The sequence below is a fragment of the Danio rerio genome, chromosome 23 (genome assembly GCF_049306965.1).
Source record: "Danio rerio strain Tuebingen ecotype United States chromosome 23, GRCz12tu, whole genome shotgun sequence".
Lineage (NCBI taxonomy): Eukaryota > Metazoa > Chordata > Actinopteri > Cypriniformes > Danionidae > Danio > Danio rerio.
In genome coordinates this window covers 2,179,543-2,206,240 of record NC_133198.1, presented here as the reverse complement: position 1 = coordinate 2,206,240, position 26,698 = coordinate 2,179,543, and the positions used below count along the sequence as shown (strand labels likewise).

The 26,698-nt window shown below is 39.0% G+C and overlaps 1 protein-coding gene across 1 annotated transcript in view; it reads left to right on the top strand.

The window, feature by feature from the left end:
* Positions 1–1,233: 1,233 nt before the first annotated feature.
* ndnf (neuron-derived neurotrophic factor) overlaps positions 1,234–26,698 on the top strand; it is a 34,170-nt gene continuing 8,705 nt past the window's right edge. The window contains 3 exon segments of the mRNA NM_001423783.1: positions 1,234–1,622; positions 15,840–16,028; positions 24,319–24,443. Of these exon segments, the coding sequence (NP_001410712.1) occupies positions 15,841–16,028; positions 24,319–24,443 (313 nt within the window). The 5' untranslated portion in view covers positions 1,234–1,622; position 15,840.

Below are 26,698 nucleotides of genomic sequence, written 5' to 3'. Positions count from 1 at the left end.
AAATCAGTCAGTTCTTGCATGTATGATTGTGTCTGTAAATATATTCAGATGTACATCTGTTTAGTTTGTGCAAATAAAAATAAGTATAAATACTGTCTGTACAAATATATATATATATATATATATATATATATATATATATATATATATATATATATATATATATATATATATATATATATATATATATATATATATATATCGTCACCTTGGAATTATAAGGTTGTAGCTGGGTGTTGAATGATTTTAAGATATTGAGCTTCAAAAGTTTTTGCATTGCATAGCAAACAGTATGTGTTTAACATTTTTTTTTTAATAAAACGTCTTAAAATGTAAACAACTTATTTAAAAAATCCCATAAAATAAATAAGTTGTCATTTAAGAATATGTCAAAAACACAATTTTGGTCAGATAGAACCTTATAATTCTAAGGTGACGATATATATATATATATATATATATATATATATATATATATATATATATATATATATATATATATATATATATATATATATATATATAAAAATAATAATATAATATTATTATAAATACATATTGGTAGCTAAAAAGTACAAAAGTGTTCCACTTAAAATTTGTAGGTACTAATATATACTTTAGAGGTACCAATATGAACCCTTCAAGTACAAATGTGTACCTTTTGAAAAGGTTCCACCCTAGTAACAGCTCGTGTACCTTTATTTCTGAGAGTGTGTTTATATATATATATATATATATATATATATATATATATATATATATATATATATATATATATATACATATATACATACTCCTTGTATATCTGTAAAATTCGCACTCAAATTACAAAAAAACACTTGTTTATACAGTGCTTTAAAACATATTTGCAATTTAAAGTATAAATTAAGTGCCAAAATATTCTGACTTCATATTCAGTTCGACTTTAAACAGTATTTTATTATTATTATTAAGGTTTTAAAGCTACTTTTTGAAATATGTATTCAAAGTTCATTCATTCATTCATTTTCTTTTCAGCTTAGTCCCTTTAATAATCCAGAGTCGCCACAGCAGAATGAACCGCCAACTTATCCAGCACATGTTTTATGCAGCGGACGCCCTTCCAGCTGCAACATATTTAAAGTTATCACTATATATCATACATTTAACATTTTGATTAATCTATCCATTTACATTTATAATAAGAGTCGATTTAAATCCAGACAGTTTTATCTAAAAACTTTCTCTCAGGATGAATGGCGAGCATTTGTCAGAGCGAGGATTTCATCGTGTTGACTGTAGACTCGTGCACGACTGTGCGTGAGTGTGTGTGTGTGTGTGTGTCAGATGAGTGGGCTGGTCTTCAGAGAGAGACACTTCACAGCAGTCTGAATCTCACTGCTTCTCTCAGTCTCTACAGAGAACAGCAGGACAAACACTCAGGATACACTCCAACAACACACAGACACACGCAAACCAACTTCAGGACGAGACAAACTCCGCGAGTCCGAAGGAATCTAGCAGAACTTCTTCAACAAACTTCATCTCACACAAGTTTTGAGACGACACGAACAGCAGATATAGACATATCACTCCAGTCAGGACACTTTCACTCTGGAGGGATTTTACCTCAGAACAGCAAGGTAAGGAACTTTAGATTATGCTTTCTTGAGTCTTTTGGGTCTTGGTTAGGAGATGTGTTTGCAGGTTTGTTCAGAGATGTACCTGCACTTTTGTTTTGCATTTTACAAATGCTTTCAAGCCTCATGAAAGGGTCGGAAAAAGTCTGCACTGACGGGGAACCGGAGCGGGACTCTCCGCGCGCTTTGAACCTACTGCCAGAACAAGAGCGACGGGCTTTTGCGGTCTGCAAACTCCTGGAAGTTGGAGATTTTCAAACAGCTCTCCGTCAAGCCCGAGCTCGCAGGCTCTTTAAAGTCGCCTGGATGTCGGAGGAGGTGTGTGCTGCTCTGCTGGATGGGAGTTTTTTTTGGACATTTATTGTGTCGGGAGACGCGGTTCCCATGCGCTCCCGTCAATTCATCACAACTCGTCCTCGCCCTCTCAATTGTGCGTCTGTTTTTCAGGCTTTCACAGTGTTAAATGTGCTGTTTCGGATGAAGGGGATGGCATGTTTAGAGTTTTTTCTTCTTTCTTTCATTCATATCTGTTTGGTTGCAACTTCTCCAAAAGTGTAGCGCTTAAAAGCACCTGCGAGACGCGATGTTTTTGGGCTGATTTCTGCGCTGTTACTGTGCGCTTTTCTCTTCGGAGATGAAGGATTTCACAGGAACAGATTATGACAAATGTTTTTGTTTTATTTAAGTAGTCAGAAGTGTTTGATACGTCCTTTGTTTTCATACAAATCTTTGGTTTAGTTTACATTGTATAGGTTCCACACAATTCTTTCATGTTGACCCAACACAAATCGATTAAGTTATCTTAACACTTTTAACAAATTAATGTGGATTGAACATAAAAAAATAAGTTGTCCCAATGAAATCTCAAGAATTGTGTTGTTTCAGCTCATTTTAAATAAGGTGTAAACAAACAAAATAAAAATTATATATATATATATATATATATATATATATATATATATATATATATATATATATATATATATATATATATAATTTTTATTTTGTTTGTTTACACACACACACACATATATATATATCTTTTTTTTTTTTTTGAGTGTTCAAGGGAAAATATGAGCATTTTGGTCAAAAGATTCAAGCAACCTGCGATGTAATAAATTAAACCAGAAATGAACATTTAACATGCACAGGCAAATACACTGAAAAAAAAAATTCAGAGATGATTTCTTGGATTTACGATTTTTTTTATGTTAAGTGGCTGTAAACAATTTATTTGGGCTGAATTTAAACAAACAAATGAGTCGAATTTTATTAAACTTAATTTGTTTAAATTAATCACAAATAAATTGTTTGCAACAGTTTTGCAGAGATACATTTTTTCAGTGTAATGATTAATCTAATTAATACTGTTTCTATAATAGGCATTCTTTGCAACATTTAATAACTATCAAACTTTTTTTGTATACTCAAAAAAAAAAAAAAAAAAAAAAAAAAAAAATATATATATATATATATATATATATATATATATATATATATATATATATATATATATATATATATATATATATTGCTCGTCCAAACTACTTATTTTAAGTATAATTATCAATTCTTGAGATTTCATTGGGACAACTTAATTTCTTAATGTTCAATCCACATAAATTTGTTAACTTAATCGATTTGTGTTGGGTCAACATGAAAGAATTGTGTGGAACCGTGCATTTAATACAGTGTAGTAGTAGTAAACTTTATTGACAGAAAGTTTATTATGGGCCCATATTGCTGCAGACATTCCATTAAACAAACAATAGAAAATACCATAGTTAAATTATAATGCTAATTAAGATAAACTCTTGTTAAATAAACCCACTGAAACGCCAACAAAGGATTTCCTATATCGGTTCAACCTACACTTAGGGACTCTATACCTGCTGCCAGAGTGAAGCAGTTCATAATGTGGGAACAAAATAATAAGTTGGATCATTCAGAATCCTTTCCACCTCATTAAGGACACAATTTCTTAAATAAAACTTGAGTATTAAAATATTCATTGTACCAATCCTGTCTTTAAGAGATGCATCAACTATTGCCAAACCACACTACCTGACAATGCTTTCAAGAAAAGCTTTATTAAAGCTTCTTGTTAACTCCAACAAGATATAACCCTCGTATTTAAATACAATCTCTGATTTAAACAAGAGCAAACCCACTCTATGTGTGTTTTCCATGTAAGAGAACTGGCAATAGGTCACTTCACTTTAGTGTCGAATTAATTTTTGGAAAGTTTTGGTGATAAGAACTCCTTCAGTGTGTAATCAATAGTTCAACAAGGAATTATGCATGCTGAATGGTGGTAAAATATACATTTTATTATCTTGACAGCTAAATAATCATTCAATATGCAATAAGAAAATGCTGTTTTTCCAATAAACACTCAAGTTTTTGGCTTTTAAATAAAGTGTTAAGTATTAAAGAAACTCTATAAACATTCATTATATGAAGAGTTCAGATAGCTTCGATTCTTCTAAGAAAAGCGTTTGGTTTTATGTTCAGTTATTTCACCCTTAAAGAAATTAAAATGAGACTAGAGAGTGCTTATTTTAGCAGAAGATGCCACTTAAGAGGTGTTTGCATCTATACTCCTCATAAGTCGATTAACGAACAGCTCTTTAAAGATGAAACAGTACAACACGCCACTGCTTCACATCAGCTGCAGGGAGATTTTGTCCCATTTGCATCCTTTTCTCTTTCAATCTGAATAGTAAACTGTGTGGATTTATTTGTTTTGTCTTTAATCTCTCCGATGGGATTAGCCTCCGATGGGACACAAACAGCTATGAAGTGGATCGCTGGCTACCTGATGTGGTTCCTGGTGAGAGTGATATTTTTCTCCGGGCTGGGAGAGCCGTAATGAAAGGCAGACTCAGAATGAGGGGAATTTGAATAACTGTATTTAGCGGCGAGGCCAAGCTGCACTGCCTCCCATCCTCTCTCGGAAAGAATGAAACAGGAACAAAAGTCTAAGAACGGGAAGGTCTGTGTTGCATAGCGTATCTAAACCCTTATTTGCATATGAAAACTCGGGCAGCCAAAGAATTCCGCCACTGTTGCAAATAGCCATTTGTGTGTCCGACCGAGTGACAGTCCGATGCGGAGATACAGTCGTCCTCACGCTGGTCTTTGTGGGGTCTGACGTGACTGTGTGTCATGTCCTGTTGTGGAGAATCAGGGATTTAATTGCAGCTTTTCGAACTTCTCGTGACCCCCCTTGTCTTTCATTTCCATATCTGTTTGTTCCCAAAGCTTCTGAGCTCAAGTTCGGCTTGGGATGGTTCATTTAGTGTCGAGTAATCGTGCAATCAGCGAAGCTGACGCTAGATGATTTTCCTTCTCGGTAGGTAGATGATAAATAAACAGCAGTGGCTTCTTTATTTCCATTGCATGGCTGTTTGTGTGATGCATGGCATGGGTGGGGTGAGAGATACGAATTCTCCCTGGAGTCTGTGAATATCTCTGAGATCTCCGCTTCTTCTCACAAAGACAGCAATGAAGTGCACATCAGTCAGGGGCCTTCCTATTCAATAGTCTGTTTGTGTGGCACTTGGAGAAAGTGGCCCCTACACATTCCCGAACACGCTACTAATTCCCCGAGATAAGGACTTGTATGTGAGGAGGGCAGATAGGGCTTGACTTTATTAATGGCTTGGAGACATTGTTCTTCTCTCGAATGTGCCTCGGGCGTACAAATATCTTCAAAGATTTTGCTCGACAAACCCTGTTCTGGATTTCTGCCAAGGTAAACAAGCAGCGGACAGCCAAGTGTCCACTGTGGAGTGCTGGACTTCAAGCTCTCCAAACCGGCCTTTAACAATTCGTCATTGTGCCGTTCGGCTGTCCAAGAGCACCAGCGCAGCTCAGGATTGGGAAAAACGTGCTGCCAAAGACCATGTCAAGTACCTCGGCTTTAAAGTGCGGCTGTCAGATCTGAGAAATCATAACAGTTAAGGTTAGGAGGACACTTTGTGGCTGCTCACTTGTGCACTTCAGTAGAAACCAAATACCACACAATGAGGGAATTGAGAGCGCTCGCGCTGCTGTGTATGTCCAGTCCTGCTCCTGGAGGGACAAAGTTCTGCACGGTTAAAATTTAATCACCCTCGTTCCCTTCAACACATGACATTAGCAATAACATGATTGCTCCAGGCGAAGCAGTGGTGCAGTAGGTAGTGCCTCATAGCAAGAAGGTTGCTAGGTCGCTGGTTCGAACCTCGGCTCAGTTGGCGTTTCTGTGTGGAGTTTGCATGTTCTCCCTGTGTACGCGTGGGTTTCCTCCGGGTGCTCCGGTTTCCCCCACAGTCCAAAGACATGCAGTACAGGTGAATTGGGTAGGCTAAATTGTCCGTAGTGTATGAGTGTGTGTGTGGATGTTTCCCAGAGATGGGTTGCGGGTGGAAGTGCATCCGCTGTGTTAAAACTTGCTGGATAAGTTGGCGGTTCATTCCACTGTGGAGACCCCGGATTGATAAAAGGACTAAGCCGACAAGAAAATGAATGAATAAATGATTGCTCCAAGAGGCTCAATCCCAATTCTATTTTTGTACCTCTACCCTTTCCCCTTGGCCCTTGAAACAGAGTGTGAAGGGGAAGGGGTTCAAATCTTACCCCTAAGAAATGGGACAGCACTACAACACCTGCACACGCCATTATATGTCATTGCAATCTCTTGCTTCATATGAAATCGATGATGGCGACTGCTGTAGTGATTCCAGTTGTGTTATTTTTTGGTATTTATCTTCAGGAAATCACTGAAGACATACATCATGCTATTAAATAACGAAATAATGTGGCAATAAGATCGTAACTCCGTTACACCCTGGACATATTCATCTATATAAATGCACCAAAACAACACTAACATTATAGCAGACCATGTAAAAACCTCATTCCTAACCACTAAACCTTACTGACAGGGTATTCAAGTGACAGATGTGAAAGTATGTTGTGGGACTGCTGTACATGAGTTATTATTAGGAATTATAGAATTTATTTTAGCGTTTTTTTTTTTTTTGCATGACAATAAAGCATGAATGCCAGTATGAATGCATTAAACATGTGCTTGTTTGTTGTAAAAATTCATAATAATGACAAAAAATACTAATTTTTGCATCTCCTTACTTCTGTGTGCAGCTATGCTGCTGTTGTAGATGATGTATTCTGGGAAATTTTTGTATCCTTTGGTTTCGAGTGTGGTAAGAAAAATCTCTGTTTCAATGGGTATCTAGCCCTTCCCCTTAGCCCTATACCTCCAAGCTAAAGAGAATTGGGACACCCCTACCCCTGAATGTGCAAAACGAAGGGTAAGGGGAAGGTCTAAGGGGTAGAACTGGGATTGGGCCCAAGTGTAAAATCACATAAGCGCAGACCGCACTGCTTTCTCCAACTATTGAAAGAGAGCGCGGCCTGTGGAGTTTGTCGTTGCTCGGCAAATACTATTGACTTCAATAGTAACTACAATAAGTAGCTAGACTCAAAACTATAGTTTAACTGAGGCTATATAACTATATACCCTCAGCCATAGTCAATCCAGTGTGCATGCATATTAGCCTTGGTGTATACATGCTCTGAGCTTTAAACTCTCACAGTTGGCGTAACTTTATTTAGTTGCAGCAGTTTTAAAACTTGGTGTTGAGAAGCCTGTACGATTAAATAATCGCGCCAAATTAAAGCACGGTTAACAGTAAACTGGTTAATCATTGCTTTTCTAGTTGTGATTATACCATTTGAACAATTAAATGTACAGTATTTACCAGAGAGGGCAAAGCTTGCACACTCTTCTGTGAAGTATGCGAATTGGGACGCAGCACATGTCATTTAGGACCAGGATTGGACATCCAATGTCAGGTCCTAAAAGATAAAAAAGGATCCAATCTGACCAGACAGGCTAATAAGTAGAGTTTTTAATTGTCTGCATCTTCAATCCAGGATTGTGCATATCATAATTGCTGGTGCATCAACAGGACATTATTTTGGGGTGTGTTCACGCCAGGTTTGTCAGCATAGATGATCTTAACCACTGAATAAATCTGCCCTCCAAAATCCAGCATTGTCCCCATTGTGTTTTACTGTTGAGCTTGGTTTCGTTCCCACTTCTTCTGCTTTCCAACTCGGGCCTGGCTCTCTCTATATATGCATGACAGGGCCATGATGAGCCCATGGGACCAAACTCACAGTGAATGTCTGTTCGGAGGTTTGGGGAAGCGCTGACAGAAGCTCACCCATTCTCCAGTTTCAGGGCGCCGTGCCTCTGCTGAAACCCAATCTGCAATGTTTCCCTTATCTCTGTGGAAATGAAGGCGTTTGCACCTCTTCTACGTTATAGGAGAGCTCACAACAATATAGGGAGGGTAGGCTGTATGGATGCAGTGTGTGTGTGTGTGTGTGTAAAGCTGCAGTCATACATGTTTAAAAAGCAAGCGAGACAGAAGTGACACCCACACACAGGTTAGTGCGGTAATGATGGCTCTCCGCTGTTTGTGGCCCGAGCCGACGCAGTGTGATTGACAGGTGGAAGCTGCTCTAGTGCAGTGTGTGCTTTCACCCTGTCAGTAGTGCTGCTTTCATGCTCCATACATGTGCTGCTCATCTGTGTGTGTTGCTCTCCTGGCTCAGCCTGTTAGTCGCTACCTCGGTCAATTGCATGTTAGCACTTCCTGTAGCCATTAATCAGTCTATTATTTGACTGATCGGATCATTCAATGACTTATCTTCTCCAAATTGTTGATCAATCAGCTCATTATCTCTGTCCCCAGAGAGATAATCGTAACAAAAGGAAGTTAGGGAAACACCTGACACGAATTTGTGTTGCTGAATTATCTTTAACGACTCTTCAGATCGTAAAGTGCTAATCAACGAGGGCGAATGACTTCAATTTAACGAGTTAACTGTTTAAATAGCACCGCCTGCAATTAAATTTGTTGTCGTTTTACTTGCATGTGAAGTGATTAGAAGCGTTTAGGGATGATAATTCAAACATTACAGCTCGTTGCGTTCAAAGACTTTAAGCTGTTTAACATTATGAACTTGACTCTACGACCTTCCCACAACATGCTCTCTCCCGAAACCACTTCAAGGCCCAATTCATCACACATCTCTGATTTGTACACAGTCTATAAGTGATCCAGGACTCAAACAACCTCGTTTCGGTCTCAAAAAAAAAAAAAACAGTTTGGTAAAAACAAATGAATGCGCAAAAAAAAGGAGCAAAACAAAGTTGACACGATTGTGGCCGACTCTGCCTTCAAATTATCCTCCCCCCAAATTACGATCAGACATTCTCCTCAAGCTCTAATTAAACATTAGCTTTTATTTGTTCCAGATGGGGCTTTGTTTTGATGTTTTATTTTAGAAAGAGCACCCTTTCTGCTCTGGGAAATGCAAGCCGTAGAGGAAATCCATGTTCCTGTCTGTCTTTGTTTTCTTCTATTGCTGAATTTTAATCTTCTCAAGCCACATCCAAAGAGATGCAGGGCTATAATTTCTACCCAAATGTTATCTGCTGATAATGTCAGGTATCACAAGTCATAGACACTTTTAGCTCATTTATTAATTTATTCCACAGCTCTCAAATGACCTATTTCAAACCTGAACTGGATTTACACCCGTTTACACTAGTGCGTTTTAGTTTTAAAACGGCGTTTTAGATTTAAAACGATCACACTAGCGTTTCACCTAGCGTCTCTGAACATATCTCCGTCCACACTACGCCACCAAAAATGTATATCATGTGACCATTCGCGCACTCTGGACATGCGCGTTCTAGTATAAACAGAAAGCATGCGTCTCGCTGTATAGAATGGTCAGGCTGGAAAATGACCAGCCAAATCCAGCTAAAACCAGCTTGACCAGCCTGGTTTAAGCTGGACATAGCTGGTTTTGGCTGGACTCCCAGCTTGGCTAGGCTGGTCAAGCTGGTTTAAGCTGGTCATCTCCCAGCCTGACCAGCTAAGACCAGGCTGGAAATGGCTGGAAACCAGCCTGGAAGTGGCCAAAACCCCTCTAAAACCAGCCTGGTCCACCAGCTAAAACCAGCCAACCAGCCTAGGCTGGTTTAAGCTGGATTTTTCAGCAGGGGTAGATTACATAGAGATGATAATGTTATCATTTTTAAAAACTTAAGACCAGTTTTCAAAAGTTTGCACAACTTCATGGTTGACTAAATGAACAACCAAATTGCTCAAATGTCAAACATCAGAATGGCTTGGGTTTACTCCAAAAACATCCCAATAGTGTTCAGCATGAGCGTGTCTACCTCACTGTATACAAGCAAAACAAGACGAGGGAGTTACACAATCAGTGCACCACAGAAAGCTGGACTCTTGTTAGAAACACAGAAGAGGAAATGTAACGCATGATAAAAGCAGTGCTTTTGTGTGCAAATGCAGTTAAGTAGATTTCATGATTGGGCAAAGTGAAAAGCTCAAGTATAGAGGACGGGGGAGTGAGAACGTGCAACTTTAAAAGAAAGGCAAGAGGAAGGAACGTAAAAGAGGAAAAACAATGGATGAAAGCCGAGGAGGAGAAAGAGAGAGTACTACATGAGTCTGGTATAAAGAGGTCAAGAAAAGCAGGAATAAAGGCAGCAGGAGGGGAGGGATTCCTGGAGAGGTCATTAAGAGGACAAGCACTCGTTTGCTGTTAATGACAGCGGAGTATCACTCTAATCTGCCATCATTAGCCTGATTATATCAGTGGGGATTGGGATTCGCCTTCAGCTCCAATCAATGGCACCAAATCAATAGAAAGAGGATATCATGTGGACCCAGCAAAGCCAAATTCATCCTGGAGTGTAGTCTAATGGAGGCAGATTCAGTGCAAGGTCAGCTCTTCCTGACCTCAGATCAGATAAGGAGTTTCTGGAAACCCACTGTCCCGCAGAGTTCAGGTCCAACTCTAATAAAACACAAATCAACCAGTAGTGAAGGCAAGCTAATCTCTGCTGGACTTGAGAAGGGTATAAACCAGTGGTCTCAAACTCAATTCCTGGAGGGCCGCAACTCTACATAGTTTAGCTCCAACCACCTCTAACTTGCAGCTGCTTAATAGTCTCTAGTAGTCTTGAACACCTTGATTAGTTGAATCGGCTGTGTTTGGGTTGGAGCAAAACTGTGCAGAGCTGTGGCCCTCCAGGAATGGAGTTTGAGACCTATGGTATAAACAGAGGTCAGAGCCAGCTCCAAGTGGGTGGGCCTTGAGCTCCAAATTGGCTGTACAAACCTGGAGTCCAATATTGTGCTTTATGAATGTCTACACCTACCCCGAACCTAAACTTAACCTCACAGTAACCTCTTGTGTTTTAATACCTCTATACCTACCCCAAACCTTAAACCCAAGCTCAGAGTATCCTGATGTGTTTAATTAATGTCAACTCCACCTATACCACCTGAGCCCAACATACTTGTGGTGTAAGTCCCTCCCACTTGGAGGTCACCCAACCTACTTGCGGTGTAATCCCTCCAACTTGGAGGTCTCCGGGCTGCAGCGATACCTACTTGCTGGACTTTAGTCCTCCAGGAACAACACTAGGCACTTTAAGTAGAACAGCAGCTTGTTTACATTCATTGGATATAATCAAGGGCGGAGTGGGACTCCTTTTCAGCCCTGGAGTTTCAAGCCTTCGACCGGCCCACCTCAGTTCACGACTGACTATATTAAAATAAGGTCATTTCCAATTCAGTTTCTAATGACACTATCAAGTCTTTTTAATGAAAACAGCTGATTTAGAACTTCAAATGTTCAACAACCTTACAGTTTTATATGTCTAAACAATAAAAATGAAAAAAAAAAAAAAGCTCAACTCAAGTTAGGATTGAACACGGGTCAGCAGCTTGATAACGCAACGTGCTGACCGCTAGACCACAATGGTACTGCTATGTTCAGGTTGCCGGAATGATAATTGATCATTCTGCAGGCTACATTCTGCTCATGAGGCTGCGAGACAATAAATAAGAAGAGCGGAGCTGCGGCAAAATAATGGATAAAAAGAGTGAGGCTATTGTCAGATAATTAAATAAATGAAAAAAGTGCAACTGCGACTGCTGCTTTCTCCGTTCGCCATGCTGGAGAGGAACAGTCTGCGCAAAAGAAGCGCAGAGTTGGTGTCATTGAATACAGCTCTCATCTGATTGGCTGAAAGGTACGAGTTGCCCTGCCTCTGGCAGAAGAGTCTCAAAAATACACACACACGTATCCAGGGGGAGTCGTACGTGAAAGAGGATTTGCAAACTCTCATTCAGGATGAACTCGCAAGTTTTAAACATTCAAAACTTTTTATACACTCTTATACATTTGCAAATGGTGTTTTGCATTTGTGAAACGTATTTTATAAAAATGTATTTTTATTTTGTGCACGTGAACATTTTTTGTGAATATGAATAAATATTTTACGCACGTGAATTTGATTTTATGCACGTGAATTTGGCTATGCATGTGTACATCGTGTCTTTTGTTTGATTTATTATTGAGTCTAATCTGTCTCCATACTTCTGCTCTGGAGGGAACTGATTTTCATGTTCAGTGGCACCACCAAAAAGCCTCAGTTTGACTTTTGATTGTATCTTTCTGAATAAGATATAACATTGTGTCACTTTCCTTTGTGCTTTTATTAAAGTTCTGAGTGCTTATTAAGCCGGTGTTGTCAAAGTTTTCCCATTCAAAGGGATCCAGAATTAAAAACTCATTCATTCCCTATGCCAGGCCAGTAGAATGTGATTTGACCTGCGCACATACACTCCTGTAGTCCTGTAATTCAAATGAATTATTAACTTCTGTTGTCTTCATTAGTCTCAAAAACACAGATTTTTTTTTTTTTTTACAATTGTAAACGGCAACTTTGGAGATCTTTTCTGCTGGAAATACTGCTGTCCTAAAGAACAACAACAAAAAAAGTAAATAAAGAATCTCACTTATACCTCAGGAACATTATACCTTCAACATGGTTATCATCCCATGCCTAACACTATCTACTATCTATGATTATTTATTGAACATCAGTGTTGAACAAGAGGAACAGGGGGTGGAGGTCTGTAAAAATGAAGATGGCTGTGAACTTTCAATCAAAGTATCATGAAACAAAATGCATCACGTTATACACTAAAATATACATCAGTGATGATAATAATAAGAGTTTATTGTTTTAAACAAGACAGATGTAGCAGATTATTGAGAAAGAGAATCTGTGAATAGTTATAAGCAGGTGTTTAACACCAAGCAGACATGGGTATTTTTGTACTGTGATCTCGAACACTCCACACAGGCATCCAAGCAGTGATTAGTGAGGGATTGTGTGTGTGTGTGTGTGTGTGTGTGTGTGTGTTTTCACTGAGCACAGCAGATGTATGCATCTGTGAGTGTCTCTGAGAGCCTGGATGTTCTCATGAGTTGCTTGAAAGTTGTTTGCGTGCAGTATCAACCACCGCATGCCCGTCCTTTACCCCAGCTGTGCCGCCCCAGAGTTAAAAAAGCAGCAGCACTTCAAAGGTGGTCAGTGAAGACATTCATTTGAGTTCTTCGTCCCAAATCTGCTGAAGTTTGGTTCGTTTGTTGTAGTGTGATGGTGCAAACCGATCATTTAACTAAACGAGGAGTTTGTTGGCCATAAAACGTCCTCCATTAGTGTTCTTAAATAGGCTCGTGATGGTTTAGCTGTCCTTGCTCTGCTCTGTCATCGATATACTCTATCGATTTCTTTGGCTTTCAAGATTACATGAAGTCCATATTCGAGATGAATGGCTTTTAGTTCATGTGTGTTCGCCTTATGGTTAATGCATTTATAAACGTCTGCATGTTCCGGAAGTTGCTGAGACTTTTGTTTTCAGAATATTGATGTACCGCTGAGGTCAGAATTATTAGCCCCCCTTTGAATTGTTTTTTTCCCCTCTTTTTTTAAATATTTCCCAAATTATGTTTAACAGAGCAAATGATGTTTAGCTAGAATAAAAGCAGTTTACATTTTTTAAACACCATTTTAAGGTCAATATTATTAGCCCCCCTGCTGAAAAATCCAGCTTAAACCAGCCTAGGCTGGTTGGCTGGTTTTAGCTGGTTGACCAGCCTGGTTTTAGAGGGGTTTTGGCCATTTCCAGACTGGTTTCCAGCCATTTCCAGCCTGGTTTTAGCTGGTCAGGCTGGAAAATGACCAGCCAAATCCAGCTAAAACCAGATTGACCAGCCTGGTTTAAGCTGGATATAGCTGGTTTTGGCTGGACTCCCAGCTTGGCTAGGCTGGTCAAGCTGGTTTTAGCTGGTCATCTCCCAGCCTGACCAGCTAAGACCAGGCTGGAAATGGCTGGAAACCAGCCTGGAAGTGGCCAAAACCCCTCTAAAACCAGCCTGGTCGACCAGCTAAAACCAGCCAACCAGTCTAGGCTGGTTGAAGCTGGATTTTTCAGCAGGGCCCTTTAAGCTTTTTTTCCCGATAGTCTACAGAACAAACCATCATAATACAATAACTTGCCTAAGTTATCCTAACCTCCCTAGTTAACCTAATTAAGCCTTTAAATGTCACTTTAAGCTTTATAGAAGTGTCTTGATAAATATCTAGTCAAATATTATGTCCTGTCATCATGGCAAAGATAAAATAAATCAGTTATTAGAAATCCCTGCTGAAAAATCCAGTTTAAACCAGCCTAGGATGGTTGGCTGGTTTTAGCAGGTCGACCAGGCTGGTTTTAGAGGGGTTTTGGCCACTTCCAGGCTGGTTTCCAGCCATTTCCAGCCTGGTCTTAGCTGGTCAGGCTGGAAAGTGACCAGGTAAAACCATCTAAAACCAGCTTGACCATCCTGTTTTAAGCTGGACATAGCTGGTTTTGGCTGGGCTCCCAGCCTGGCTAGGTTGTAAAGCTGGTTTTAGCTGGTCATCTCCGAGCCTGTCCAGTTAAAACCAGGCTGGAAATGGCTGGAAACCAGCCTGCGTGGGCCAAAACCCCTCTTGAACCAGCTAAAACCAGCCAGCCATCCTAGGCTGGTTTAAGCTGGATTTTTCAGCAGGGATGAATTACTTAAACTATTATGTTTATAAATGTGTTGAAGAAATCTTCTCTCCGATAAACAGAAATTGGGGGAAAAAATAAACTGGGGGGCTAATAATTCTGACGTCAACTGTACTTCAAACTGAACACTGAGTAATGGGCAGGGTTTTTAGTGCATCATTCCCTCATAGCAAACTAACAGTAAGGGGGCTTGTTAAGGATACTCATATACAGTTGCTATGGAAACCAGATCAACCAGAAAGTTGATGTCAACAGAATGACCGCCACTCTAAGATGGAAGCAAGCGGTCAGACTTTGGCTGTTTCTCAATGCCAAGTACGAACATTTCGGACTTGTGTTCTTGTAAGTTAAGACTTGAAAGAACGAACTACCTAAGATGCAAATCGGGTACTTCTTTATATGGAACGACAGCATACTTTATAACGTTACTTACCTCACCATAGATTCATCAGTTTCACAGTACATTAACAATAAATGATTATTAATCATATAAAGCTTGGACTTATAATATTATAAATCTATATGTTTGATTTAAGAAAATGTAAACAAATCACCATAAATGTGAAGTGAAATGTGTTATTATACAGACTCATGTCTGCGATTATCAGATTTAATAAACTACAATGGACTTTGTACAAGTATAAAGTACAAGACATTCACAATAGGAAATAAAGATAACGCTAAGCAATTTGGTAAACAACGACAAACAGTGTACACTCTCAGAAATAACAATACAAGAGCGATTGATGACGTTTCACGAGGACACAAGAACGCAAATTGAGAAACAGCCTTCGATTGAAGATTACCAAAACAAATAAGATTACCAAATGCCAACTGACCCAGCCGGGACTCCAACCAGCAATCTTCGAGGCGATCGTGCTGCCCACTGCGCCACCGTGACATATATACATTAATTTAAAATGTTATAAGGACATTCATAACAGGCAATATTATTTTTCCTCTTGTTAAAATAGCCCAATGGGCATGGTCAATTAATTTTTAGTAGCCCAACTGCAAAACATAATAACCCTGGGACATCAGCCTAGCAGTTTTGCGAGCCCTGGCCTTTAAAGAGCCCAATATTTAAAGCACCTAAGCGTTTATTGTGCATTGATGTGAAGAATAATCCTTTATATCTACGATTACCAATGAAACGTCATTCTCTGGTTCAGTAAGTGTTAATGCTTCTCTCTCTGTGTGTGTCTCTCTGCAGGATGACGTGGAGGTGTGGATGTTATGGTTTGGTGTTGCTGGTTTTAGGGGTGATGGGACAGAAATTGCCCACGCGTGATGAAGGCCTCTTTCAGATGCAGATCAGGGATAAAGCTCAGTTTCACGATTCCTCTGTCATGCCGGATGGAGCGGAGATCAGCGGATACTTGTTCAGGGATACACCCAAAAGGTCATTCATCACACATGTACACATTTCGGTAGCACTTTACTTGAAGGGGGTGTTCATAAGACACGTCATCAATATGAAGCGTGTTTCATGCACTTTTCTGATGATACAAAACACACCCTTTTGGTTGCTATTGTTTGTTTACACTCTTGTTTTTCAGTCAGTCACTGGTTCCGCCTTTCTAATAACCTAATGCATGTCATTAAAGATGGTAAACAGTGATTGTTTGGGAAACAATACATCATCTTTTGATGTTGCTTGTCCAAAATACAAGAGTTTATGAACATTGTAACTTAGTTTTGTTGACATTTGCTCAGAAATGCATTTTTAATTCAAAGATGTTATGGTTTGAGTTGTCTTATTTATGACAACTTGACAATATCAAGGCAAAATAACATGTCATAAATCTATCATAAACATGATCTTCTCAAGGCCATTGATACTGTGTTATGGATATTTTTTAGATTACTTTTATTTTCAGCGGAGCAAACTGAGTTTGTCATTAAATGTTTCATTAAAAACCGCATCATTAAGAAAGGAAGGTGTTTTAAGTAAAAAGACAACATACCTTAACCAAGACTGGACACGACATCGGGTTGATGTCTCCGCTGGGTCATAAATGCGAGAATGACAGCCTAATATCTCCAATATGTGTATCATTTTCTTAAAAAAACTGTAGAGATAAACCTGGGAGGTTGAAAAATATCCGTTTAATATAGATCGGCTATGAACGTGAAACAGATATAAAAAACACGACATGGAGAGGTAATTTGATTAAAAATAACAACAATATTGTTGCGTTAGAGCTTAAATAAACTTTATAACGCAAAAACAACATTTTACACGCATATTAATACAGCTATTTTGTATCAGTTAAATCAGTTGACTGTTGAAATTCAACATTTTTAACCCAACTGTTTGAGTTATTTATTAGACTTCCCAATAAACATTTAAAATAACCCAACAAAGCAACAAATATTTTTAACTAAACCATTGGGTAAATAACTAACCCAAATTTTTTTAGAGTGTGTATTTCTTGACCTCAACTGCAGTTGTACAACTCGAACTTGTCATTAAAATGCCATTAAGCATCAATACTCTGTCAAATATTCATATAAGTGTGTCAAGAATATTTTTCATTTCATAATTTTGTTAAAATACTTGGGTTAAAAATACCCCATTATATAACCCAACTCTGGGTTATTTTAACCCAATGCATTGGGTTATTGTGATTAAATATTATTATTTTTTCCATTCTGATATTACTATTGCTACTATTACTAGTACTACTATACATTTTATAATTATGGCTGTGTAAATAAATAACATGCAGTTTTCAAAAATATTGAAAATGCTTCATTTCTTTTACATTTTAAGTTCCAGACACTCAAGGGTTTTTATGCATTTAATATAGATCGGCTATGAAGCTTGCGCTTGTATGATTAATAACTAAGAGTTCTGGTGAAGGGATATAAAAACACGACACGTAGAGGTAATTTGATAAAAAAATAACAACAATATTATTGCGTTAAACATGTGGTTCTCAAACTGTGGTACATGTACCAGTAGTGGTACGCAGGCTTCCTTCTAGTGGTACGCAGGGATGAACTGGCCATCTGGCAATTCTGGCAAATGCCAGAAGGGCTGGACCAGTTTCTAAATGTGGGCCAGTTTTTTTTAAATTAATATGTATTGTTTTTACATGGAGCCAAGTTTTATCTCTTGCTAGATGTGATATTATGATGATAATAATAAAAATAATAATAATAATAAATGTTAAGCATTTGGCCCAATTGGCGACGGCCGCCTGATTTCAAGATGGGCCGACATAATTCGAGGTTACCATGACGTAATCAAAATCTGGCAAGAATGTCATATTATTTTGCCATCTATACACCAAAATAAATAGTGAATGTGCGTGTCCGTGGGTGGGGCTGTTTCGTTGTGGTAATGTGGGCTGGTGTGACTACAGTACAAGGGCTGAAGTCCGCCCCTGGTGGTACGCGGAGGAATCGATGATTAATAAAAGAAAATGAAACGATCAAACGATAACACGTAACATTTAAGTTTGTTGAAACAACGGATTTGGAAAAAATCCAAATCAATGAACTATGTTTGTAACGACCGAACTTGCGACCTTAGTTGGCTAACGATGGTTTTTGGAAACGTACCGCTGATCTCATGAGGAAATGTGCCAGTTTATTGGCTAGTTCGTACAAATTCGTACAAAAATATATGATTTTAAAAATGTGGCACCTAACTCCACCCCTAAACCGAATCATCATTGGTGTAAGCAAATCATACTAAATTGTATAAATGATTGTACGAATTCATACGAATTAGATACTAAATCAAAAAGTTATGAATTGCTGTGAGATTGTGTACACTTAATTTTGACTTAGTATTTGTGCAAAGAAAACTTAATTAATGTGCTTAAAGTAATTTAGCACATATTTGTAAGATATTAGCACTTGAAACACAAAGTACGGAAAGCATTTCTGCAGTGTATGCATTTTATTATAGAGAAAATCGTATATATTTTGTGATTTATTTCAAATGATAATTTAACCACCGAAATTCTTGACTAATCTAAAAACAATCTGTCAGAAACTCCAGACTTTACAATTAATCTCAATATTTATGTCTATGTGTGGTCATTTTTCAGTCGTGTAAACTACATTTTACGTTTGAAGATCCTGGGACAGCAGGGTTTTGTGTAATCATTGTGTATGTTTCTTTGTGAGTGGCAAGAAGAAATATGGAATCTATTATAGCTATAGTGCATTAGATGAGGGTAAGACATGCATTATGAATGAGATGCTGGAAACAAGTGTGTGTGTGTGTGTGTGTTTGATGGATCATTGTTTTGAGTAGCAGGTGCACTAAAATGGACGAACATCTCAACCTCCATCAAACTCTACCACATGCAAAGACTTAGGGAAAGGCTACAGGGTTATTTTTTCTGCTAGGGATCCTGGATGAATTCATCAGAACATACAGAGCACAGATGGTCACACATGCTGAGCTAGTCGCAATTTAAAACGCTTCATAGTAACAACAAATCTGCCGGCCTCGTTTGATGTCCACACCAGTGATTATAGCGAACTGCTAACGAACAGCGCTGTTCTGGAATATGGCTGATTACATTGAAGCCTAGCATACATCTGTCAATATTATTTTACAGAATGGGGAGTTGAAAGGTGTTTCTGCTCACAGAGAGTCTGAAAAAAGCATCTGTTTAGAATAACACGCTACCATGCTGGTCTTGACAATTCTGCTGTATACATTAGGCAGTGTATGTACAATGGGATTCACGAAATGGCTAAACAAATATTTGCCAGAGTGTACAGTACACAATAGTGTCCCTAAAGTCAACATGCTCAATTTTAGCAGCCGTTATAATTACTTTATTTGATTGGAGTTCAAAGAAGCATGACATATTAAATGCTTTATATTTTACAACAGTATAAAAGTTATGGGGGAAAACAAGATTTTTGTAAACAATATTATTTTTGTCTATTAACACAAAAACAGCATGTACACTGTAAAAAAGTGTATTGCTTACGTAAAAAATATTTTTCTGTGTTTCTGTGTGGAGTTTGCATGTTCTCCCTGCTTTCGCGTGGGTTTCCTCCGGGTGCTCCAGTTTCCCACACAGTCCAAAGACATGCGGTACAGGTTAATTGGGAAGGCTAAATTGTTCGTAGTTTATGAGTGTGTGTGGATGTTTCCCAGAGATGGGTTGCGGCTGGAAGGGCATTCGCTGCGTAAAAAACTTAATGGATAAGTTGGCGGTTCATTCCGCTGTGGCGACCCCGAATTAATAAAGGGACTAAGCCGACAAGAAAATGAATAAATGTATGAACTTTAAGGGCTCTAATTCAATGATCTAGGTGCAAAGTCTAAAGCGCATGGCGCAAAAAGCATTAATGGCGTGTCCGAATCCACTTTTGCTATTTTAAGGACAAAAAAATACGCTCTGTGCCACGACACATGGTCTAACAGGGTTGTGCTTATTCTCTTAATGAGTTCTGGCTGTGTTTTGAGCATAACCTGCATTAAAACAATCAGAGTCTCATCTCACATTCCCTTTAAGAGTCAGCTGCGTCACACCATGGGGTTTTTGCTGTTTAGATGGCGGACTTTGTAAGTGGAAAAACTGAACGCTTCACTAGCAAGAAAACAGTTAAACAGAGCATCTGCAGCTAAAGGATAAAGAACGAGCCTCCTCAATTCAGCCTCTTTACTTTTACTCTTTACTCCTTTACTTTCGTGGATAAGGAAACGGTGAAACTCACTCCACTAAAGACAACCATTAGCCCACATATTTAATTTAGTTTGTTACTAAATTCAGTTCTAATGTCAAGCAAACAAATAAATGAGGTGGATAAATCTACACTTGTTTTTATTAAAACAAATATAAATATGCATGTAATAAATAATAGTAATAATAATAACATTTTGCAAATTGTCGTGAGTAAACTAAAAAAATCCCCCTGAGGTAATTATATAAATATTATTTATATATTTATGTATAACATTTTAATCCTTTATTTGTTTTCATCTGTAAAGAAATTGGTGTATTGCTGTACATCATGTGTGTATTAAGCTATGTGTAAGTGTTTAGACCTGCATAGGTGAATAACTAACACGCTCTGAGCTGGACTTTAGATGTGGTTTATTTCAGTTCCTCAAAATAGCAAAGCACCAGCAATGCGCCTTAACACACCTCCTTTTTAGACTGGAACACTTATGAGTCCACAAAGTGGCGCAAATAGATTTGCTTTTTAAACAACATGGCAAAATGGGAAAATTAGAGTTGTGCTGGTCTGAAAATAGCATCAAATCGCGACAAACATGTCTTGCGCTTTATTGTGCAGGTTGTATAGTGCCCTAAAAGTAATTTTAATTTACTTTAATTGAGCTGACTTAAAACATCAAATTAAAACCTGATTAACTCACAAAAATAAGTTTTTACAGTGTAAAATACAGCATTTAGGTTGATAAGTTTAAATCATAGCAACTCAACTCAAAACTTAAAATAAAATTGTAGCACTTTCTAATTTAAATATCTGATTTTAAATATCTGATTTTATCTTTATTGTGTATACTACATACCCTCTAACAGACCAACCCAATCTAAAAGAAACTGCACATTTTGGTATAAAATGTACAATGTGATTTATAATAATGGAAAAATAAGATAATTAACTGATGCATTATTTCCCAACCAATCATGTTACGAGTGCTTGTTTGAGTTACTGTTGCCTTTCTATCAGCTGGAACCAGTCTGGCCATTCTCCTCTGACCTCTGGCATCAACAAGGCATTTTGAGCCCACAGAACTGCCGCTCGCTGGATATTCCCTCTTTTTCAGACCGATATCTTTAAAGTCTAGAGATGGTTGTGCGTCAATATCTGCAATTCTGAAATACTCAGACCAGCCCGTCTGGCACCAACAACCCTACCACGTTCAAAGTCACTTAAATCCCCTTTCTTCCCCATTCTGATGCTCACTTTGAACTGCAGCAGATCGACTTGACCATGTCAACATGCCTAAATGCATTGAGTTGCTGCCATTTGATTGGCTAATTAGAAATTTGGGTTACTGTGCATTTGGACAGGTGTAAACAGACAAATTAGTGGCTAATTTGTACTATTAAGATATAAATTTATACACATACTATATAGATATGTATTTATACATGTATATCTACAGTATATAGTGCAAAAATGAGCCACTAATTTGTGTACAATATTTACCAAACTGCCTTTAGAGTGAAATTATCAGTAGTTTTTTAAAAGTCAGCCGGGCATAAAATAAACCTTGTCTTTTCCCTACAGAAAAATCCAGCTTAAACCAGCTTAGGCTGGTTGGCTGGTTTTAGCTGGTTGACCAGCCTGGTTCAAGAGGGGTTTTGGCCATTTCCAGGGTGGTTTCCAGCCATTTCCAGCCTGGTCTTAGCTGGTCTGGCTGGGAGACGACCAGGTAAAACCAGCTTGACCAGCCTAGCCAGGCTGAGAGTCCAGCCAAAACCAGCTATGTCCAGCTTAAACCAGGCTGGTCAAGCTGGTTTTAGCTGGATTTAGCTGGTCATTTTCCAGCCTAACCAGCTAAGACCAGGCTGGAAATGGCTGGAAACTAGCCTTGAAATGAGCAAAACCCCTCTAAAACCAGGCTGGTCAACCAGCTAAAACCAGCCAACCAGCCTAGGCTGGTTTACGCTGGATTTTTCAGCAGGGTTAACAAATAAAAATGTAAACCTTATGATTTCACAATGCTGTGTACTCTGCTGTAATACACAGCAGTCTAGCAACCCAGTCAGAAGACACATCTGAAGTCCACTAGCTTTTATAAGACATCTCCCATGTTGTCAAAAGTTTGCTAATTCAGTTGCAGCATGGTGCTAAAACCGCTAACGGTTAGCAGAAATGTGTTGAGACAGCATAGCTAATGTAGCAGCGTTGTGTTTGGGGAATATGGTCCTAATTCTGTAGCGGTCTCTGAAAGGCCAGCAAGTTCTAATTTCAGCACATTGTGTCTTGGGACGGGTTTTAACATACCTCAAGTACTTTTAAAGACGGAACATGACTGCATCAGCTGGCTAAATTAGCAACACCATTATGCACATCCGCATTAAAATGGCAGTCTTAGGTGCTTCTTCAGGTCATGATATGGACTATAATCCTAAAGAATAAACCTTTTATTTATAAATGCTTACAGATGGCTCGTTTTCCATAGTCATCAAAAAGAGTACATCTGCTATAAAACATACAATGAGTCACATTTAATTCCTGTGTAGTGAATTGTGGTGTAGATTATGGATCTTTTTCACATTTCCAGGTTTCTCAGTAGTGTTAGTCATCATAGTTGGTAAACTTAGAGCGCAGCCCTGCTGAAAAATCCAGCTTAAACCAGCCTAGGCTGGTTGGCTGGTTTAAGCTGGTCGACCAGGCTGGTTTTAGAGGGGTTTTGGTCACTTCCAGGCTGGTTTCCAGCCATTTCCAGCCTGGTCTTAGCTGGTCAGGCTGGGAGATGACCAGCTAAAACCAGCTTGACCAGCCTAGCCAAGCTGGGAGTCCAGCCAAAACCAGCTATATCCAGCTTAAACTAGGCTGGTCAAGCTGGTTTTAGCTGGATTTGGCTGGTCATTTTCCAGCCTGACCAGCTAAGACCAGGCTGGAAATGGCAGGAAACCAGCCTGGAAATGGCCAAAACCCCTCTAACACCAGGCTGGTCAACCAGCTAAAACCAGCCAACCATCCTAGGCTGGTTTAAGCTGGATTTTTCAGCAGGGAGTGAATAGGAGAGTAAAACAAGTAGTTTATTTACAATTTGCTGAAATAACGAAAGAAAAAACTCCATGATGGTGCTATTAGGCTTAAGAAATAGGGGGATAAGTATTGAACACATCACCTTTTTTCTCAGAAAACATATTTGTAAAGGTGCTGCTGAAATTTTCCCGGGATGTTGATTACAACAAAGAAATCAATATATGCAAAGAAAACAAATCTAACTACTTTACAAATGAAGTTCCCCTTCATATGGAAACTTCTATGTGTGTCTGTATAAACAGACTTTGAGAGTGCTTTAGACGACCAATCATTTCTTAAGATATAAAAACTGGCCAATGTAATGTCAATTGAATTGGCGGAGCTTAGCTCCACAGCTGAAACTAATGAGCCAATTAGGGCTATATCAGTCGTCTGTGCGAGTTAGCTCATCAGAATTTTGCCTGCTGAAGAGCCGATCGCTCAGCTCCCAGCTGGAGAATCAGGTGCTGTGGCAGTGGAGACACGCGCCTCCGTTCCCTATTCGGGGAACGTGGGTTACGTAAGTATCCAGGACGTTCTGTGTAATGAAATGAAATGACACAGGCTGTGGCGACCCGAGAAAAATGTCTTAGGGGTGACCTGATGAGGTGTCCAGTAACATGGTGCAATGTTCATTAAACGACTGTAACGAAGCGTCAATGTCATTTGAATGTCAACAATCTCGCTTGAATCAAAAGTGGCTGAGAAGTTCTCGACAGCAAACTGCTCAATACTGCTTGATTGTGTAGGTCGCAACGTTAACGTTAAGCATTGTGTTGTTTGTATTGTTTGGGTTTTTTACCAAGTTCCATGTCAACAGCTCCTTTAGAAGTATTATTCCCAGTGGAAAAACACGCTGTGTTCAATACTTATTTCCCCCAATGTATGGCAAAATTAACAGTAATATGACCTTTTATTTAGTCTTGTGAAAAGGCTCCATTATTAGTGGCTGATTTTGCTAACCTGCCTCGCTCTTGCAGGTACTATTTTGTGGTGGAGGAAGACAACACTCCTCTGCTGGTGACGGTGACGCCCTGCGATGCTCCTCTGGAGTGGAGATTGACGTTGCAGGAGCTCCCGGAGGACCGCAGCGGGGAAGGATCAGGTAACACAATCAAATCTCTCGATCAATGTTGCAACTCTGCAGAAATTTAAGCCTTGTTTTCCGTGTAAATGTTCCAACCTATTATTAGAAGAACTGGCCCTAGAGCTGTGGAACAACAAAGTTTATTTTATAATCGTTCAAATAAAGCTTAAGGATTAAAGCAGGCAGTCAGTGCACTAACATGGACACCAATATTCTGATTAAGAGTCTTCAGTGTAATCAGTGATTTTTGATGACCTTAAAGTCATAATCGAACTAACAGAAACCGAATCAAGATATGTGGAGTATTCCTGTTATACTGGCATTATTGAAGTACAGTGTTGACATGTAAACACCCTAAACCAGAGGTGTCCAAACTTGGTCCTGGAGGGCCGGTGTCCTGCAGATTTTTGCTCCAACTTGCCTCAACACACCTGCAAGGATGTTTCTAAAAGGCCTAGTAAGAGCTTGATTAGCTAGCCCAGGTGTGTCTGATTGGGGTTGGACCTAAACCTTGCAGGACAATGGCACTCCAGGACCGAGTTTGGACACCCCTGCCTTAAAGTATTACCATTTTGTGGTATTTTTCACTATGTTTTGTGACAGGAGGCACAAACAAATGAGAATGGCTTCAAGCAAGAGAGCAGATTTTTAGTTCGAGGGGGAAACCATGATTATATTCTTATGCATTCTACCTTTGTTGCGGGGGCATGAATGAAAAGTTAGTGAATGAAATCCTATAGTATCTGACGGCAGAGGTGGCCTGTTGCTTGAGAATTTGTATCTGCCGTTGTTTGTTTGCACGCAAAGTTTAAGAAATTGCAGTCGAAAGATTACGCAAAATTAAAAATGAAGCACCCAAAATAATATATGGTGCCATGATAAACACAACTGCTGCTGCACGAAATGCTGGCAGAATCTAGCATTGAATACTGACATAATGATATTATTAAACTATGTACTCATCATCATCAAAATTCAACTCATGTGAACACCTTAATCATATTATTGTCTTATTCAGATTAAGGTGAATTATTAGATCACTGATGTCCTTGTAAACGTAGTCATTGGAATCTCCTTACATGTATCTCCACATAATTAAAACTGATGTTTCTAAATGAGCAATGTTTTGATCATTTTGATCAAAGAGGATTAGGAATTCCTTTCTTGGTTTGGAGTAAAATGTTGAATAAACCACAAGGATAGCAGAAACACACTCCCACTGGATCTGCTCGTGTAGTAACCTAAACTCCCAGTGTCCAAGACCCCTGCATATCTAGGATGACCACTGTAATTAAAGATGTTTTACTTTATAAGGACGTCACTGATGAAAAGTACTGCTGGAAAAGCTTTCAAAACTAATATAAAGAGTTAAGGTTAGGGTTTGAAGTGGCCAAAAACACTTATAATACGCAGAATGTGATCATGCATTGGTGTAGATGCAGGGAAAGGCATGCCATATATTTTAGAAATATCCTGCTGAAAAATCAAGCTTAAACCAGCCTAGGCTGGTTGGCTGGTTTTAGCTGGTTGACCAGCCTGGTTTTAGAGGGGTTTTGGCCATTTCCAGGCTGGTTTCCAGCCATTTCCAGCCTGGTCTTAGCTGGTCAGACTGGAAAATGACCAGCCAAATCCAGCTAAAATCAGCTTGACCAGCCTGGTTTAAGCTGGACATGGCTGGTTTTGGCTGGACTCCCAGCTTGGCTAGGCTGGTCAAGCTGGTTTTAGCTGGTCACTTTCCAGCCTGACCAGCTAAGACCAGGCTGGAAATGGCTGGAAACCAGCCTGGAAGCGGCTAAAACCCCTCTAAAACCAGGCTGGTTTAAGCTGGATTTTTAAGCAGGGTATACATCTTTACTATTAATTAATTCATTTGCCTTTGGCTTAGTCACTTATCTATCAGGGGTCACCACAGTGGAATGAACCACCAACTATTTTAGGCTTATGTTTTACACAGAAGATGCCCCTCTAGACACAACCCAGGACTGGGAAACACCCATACACACTCATTCACACACACATACATTAATTCACTATGGCCAATATAGCTTATCCAGTTCACCTATAGCGCATGTCTTTGGAGGAGACTGACCCAGCCGGGACTCAAACCAGCAACCTTCTTGCTGTGAGGCAACAGTGCTAAACACTGAGTCACCGTGCCGCCCCTTTTAAAATATGCTTATAAAAAATGAAATAATAAATAAAATAAATAACCAACTGTAGCGTGCAATAAACACCAAGGCAACCCAGTTTGTAGTGGAACAGAGTATTAGTGT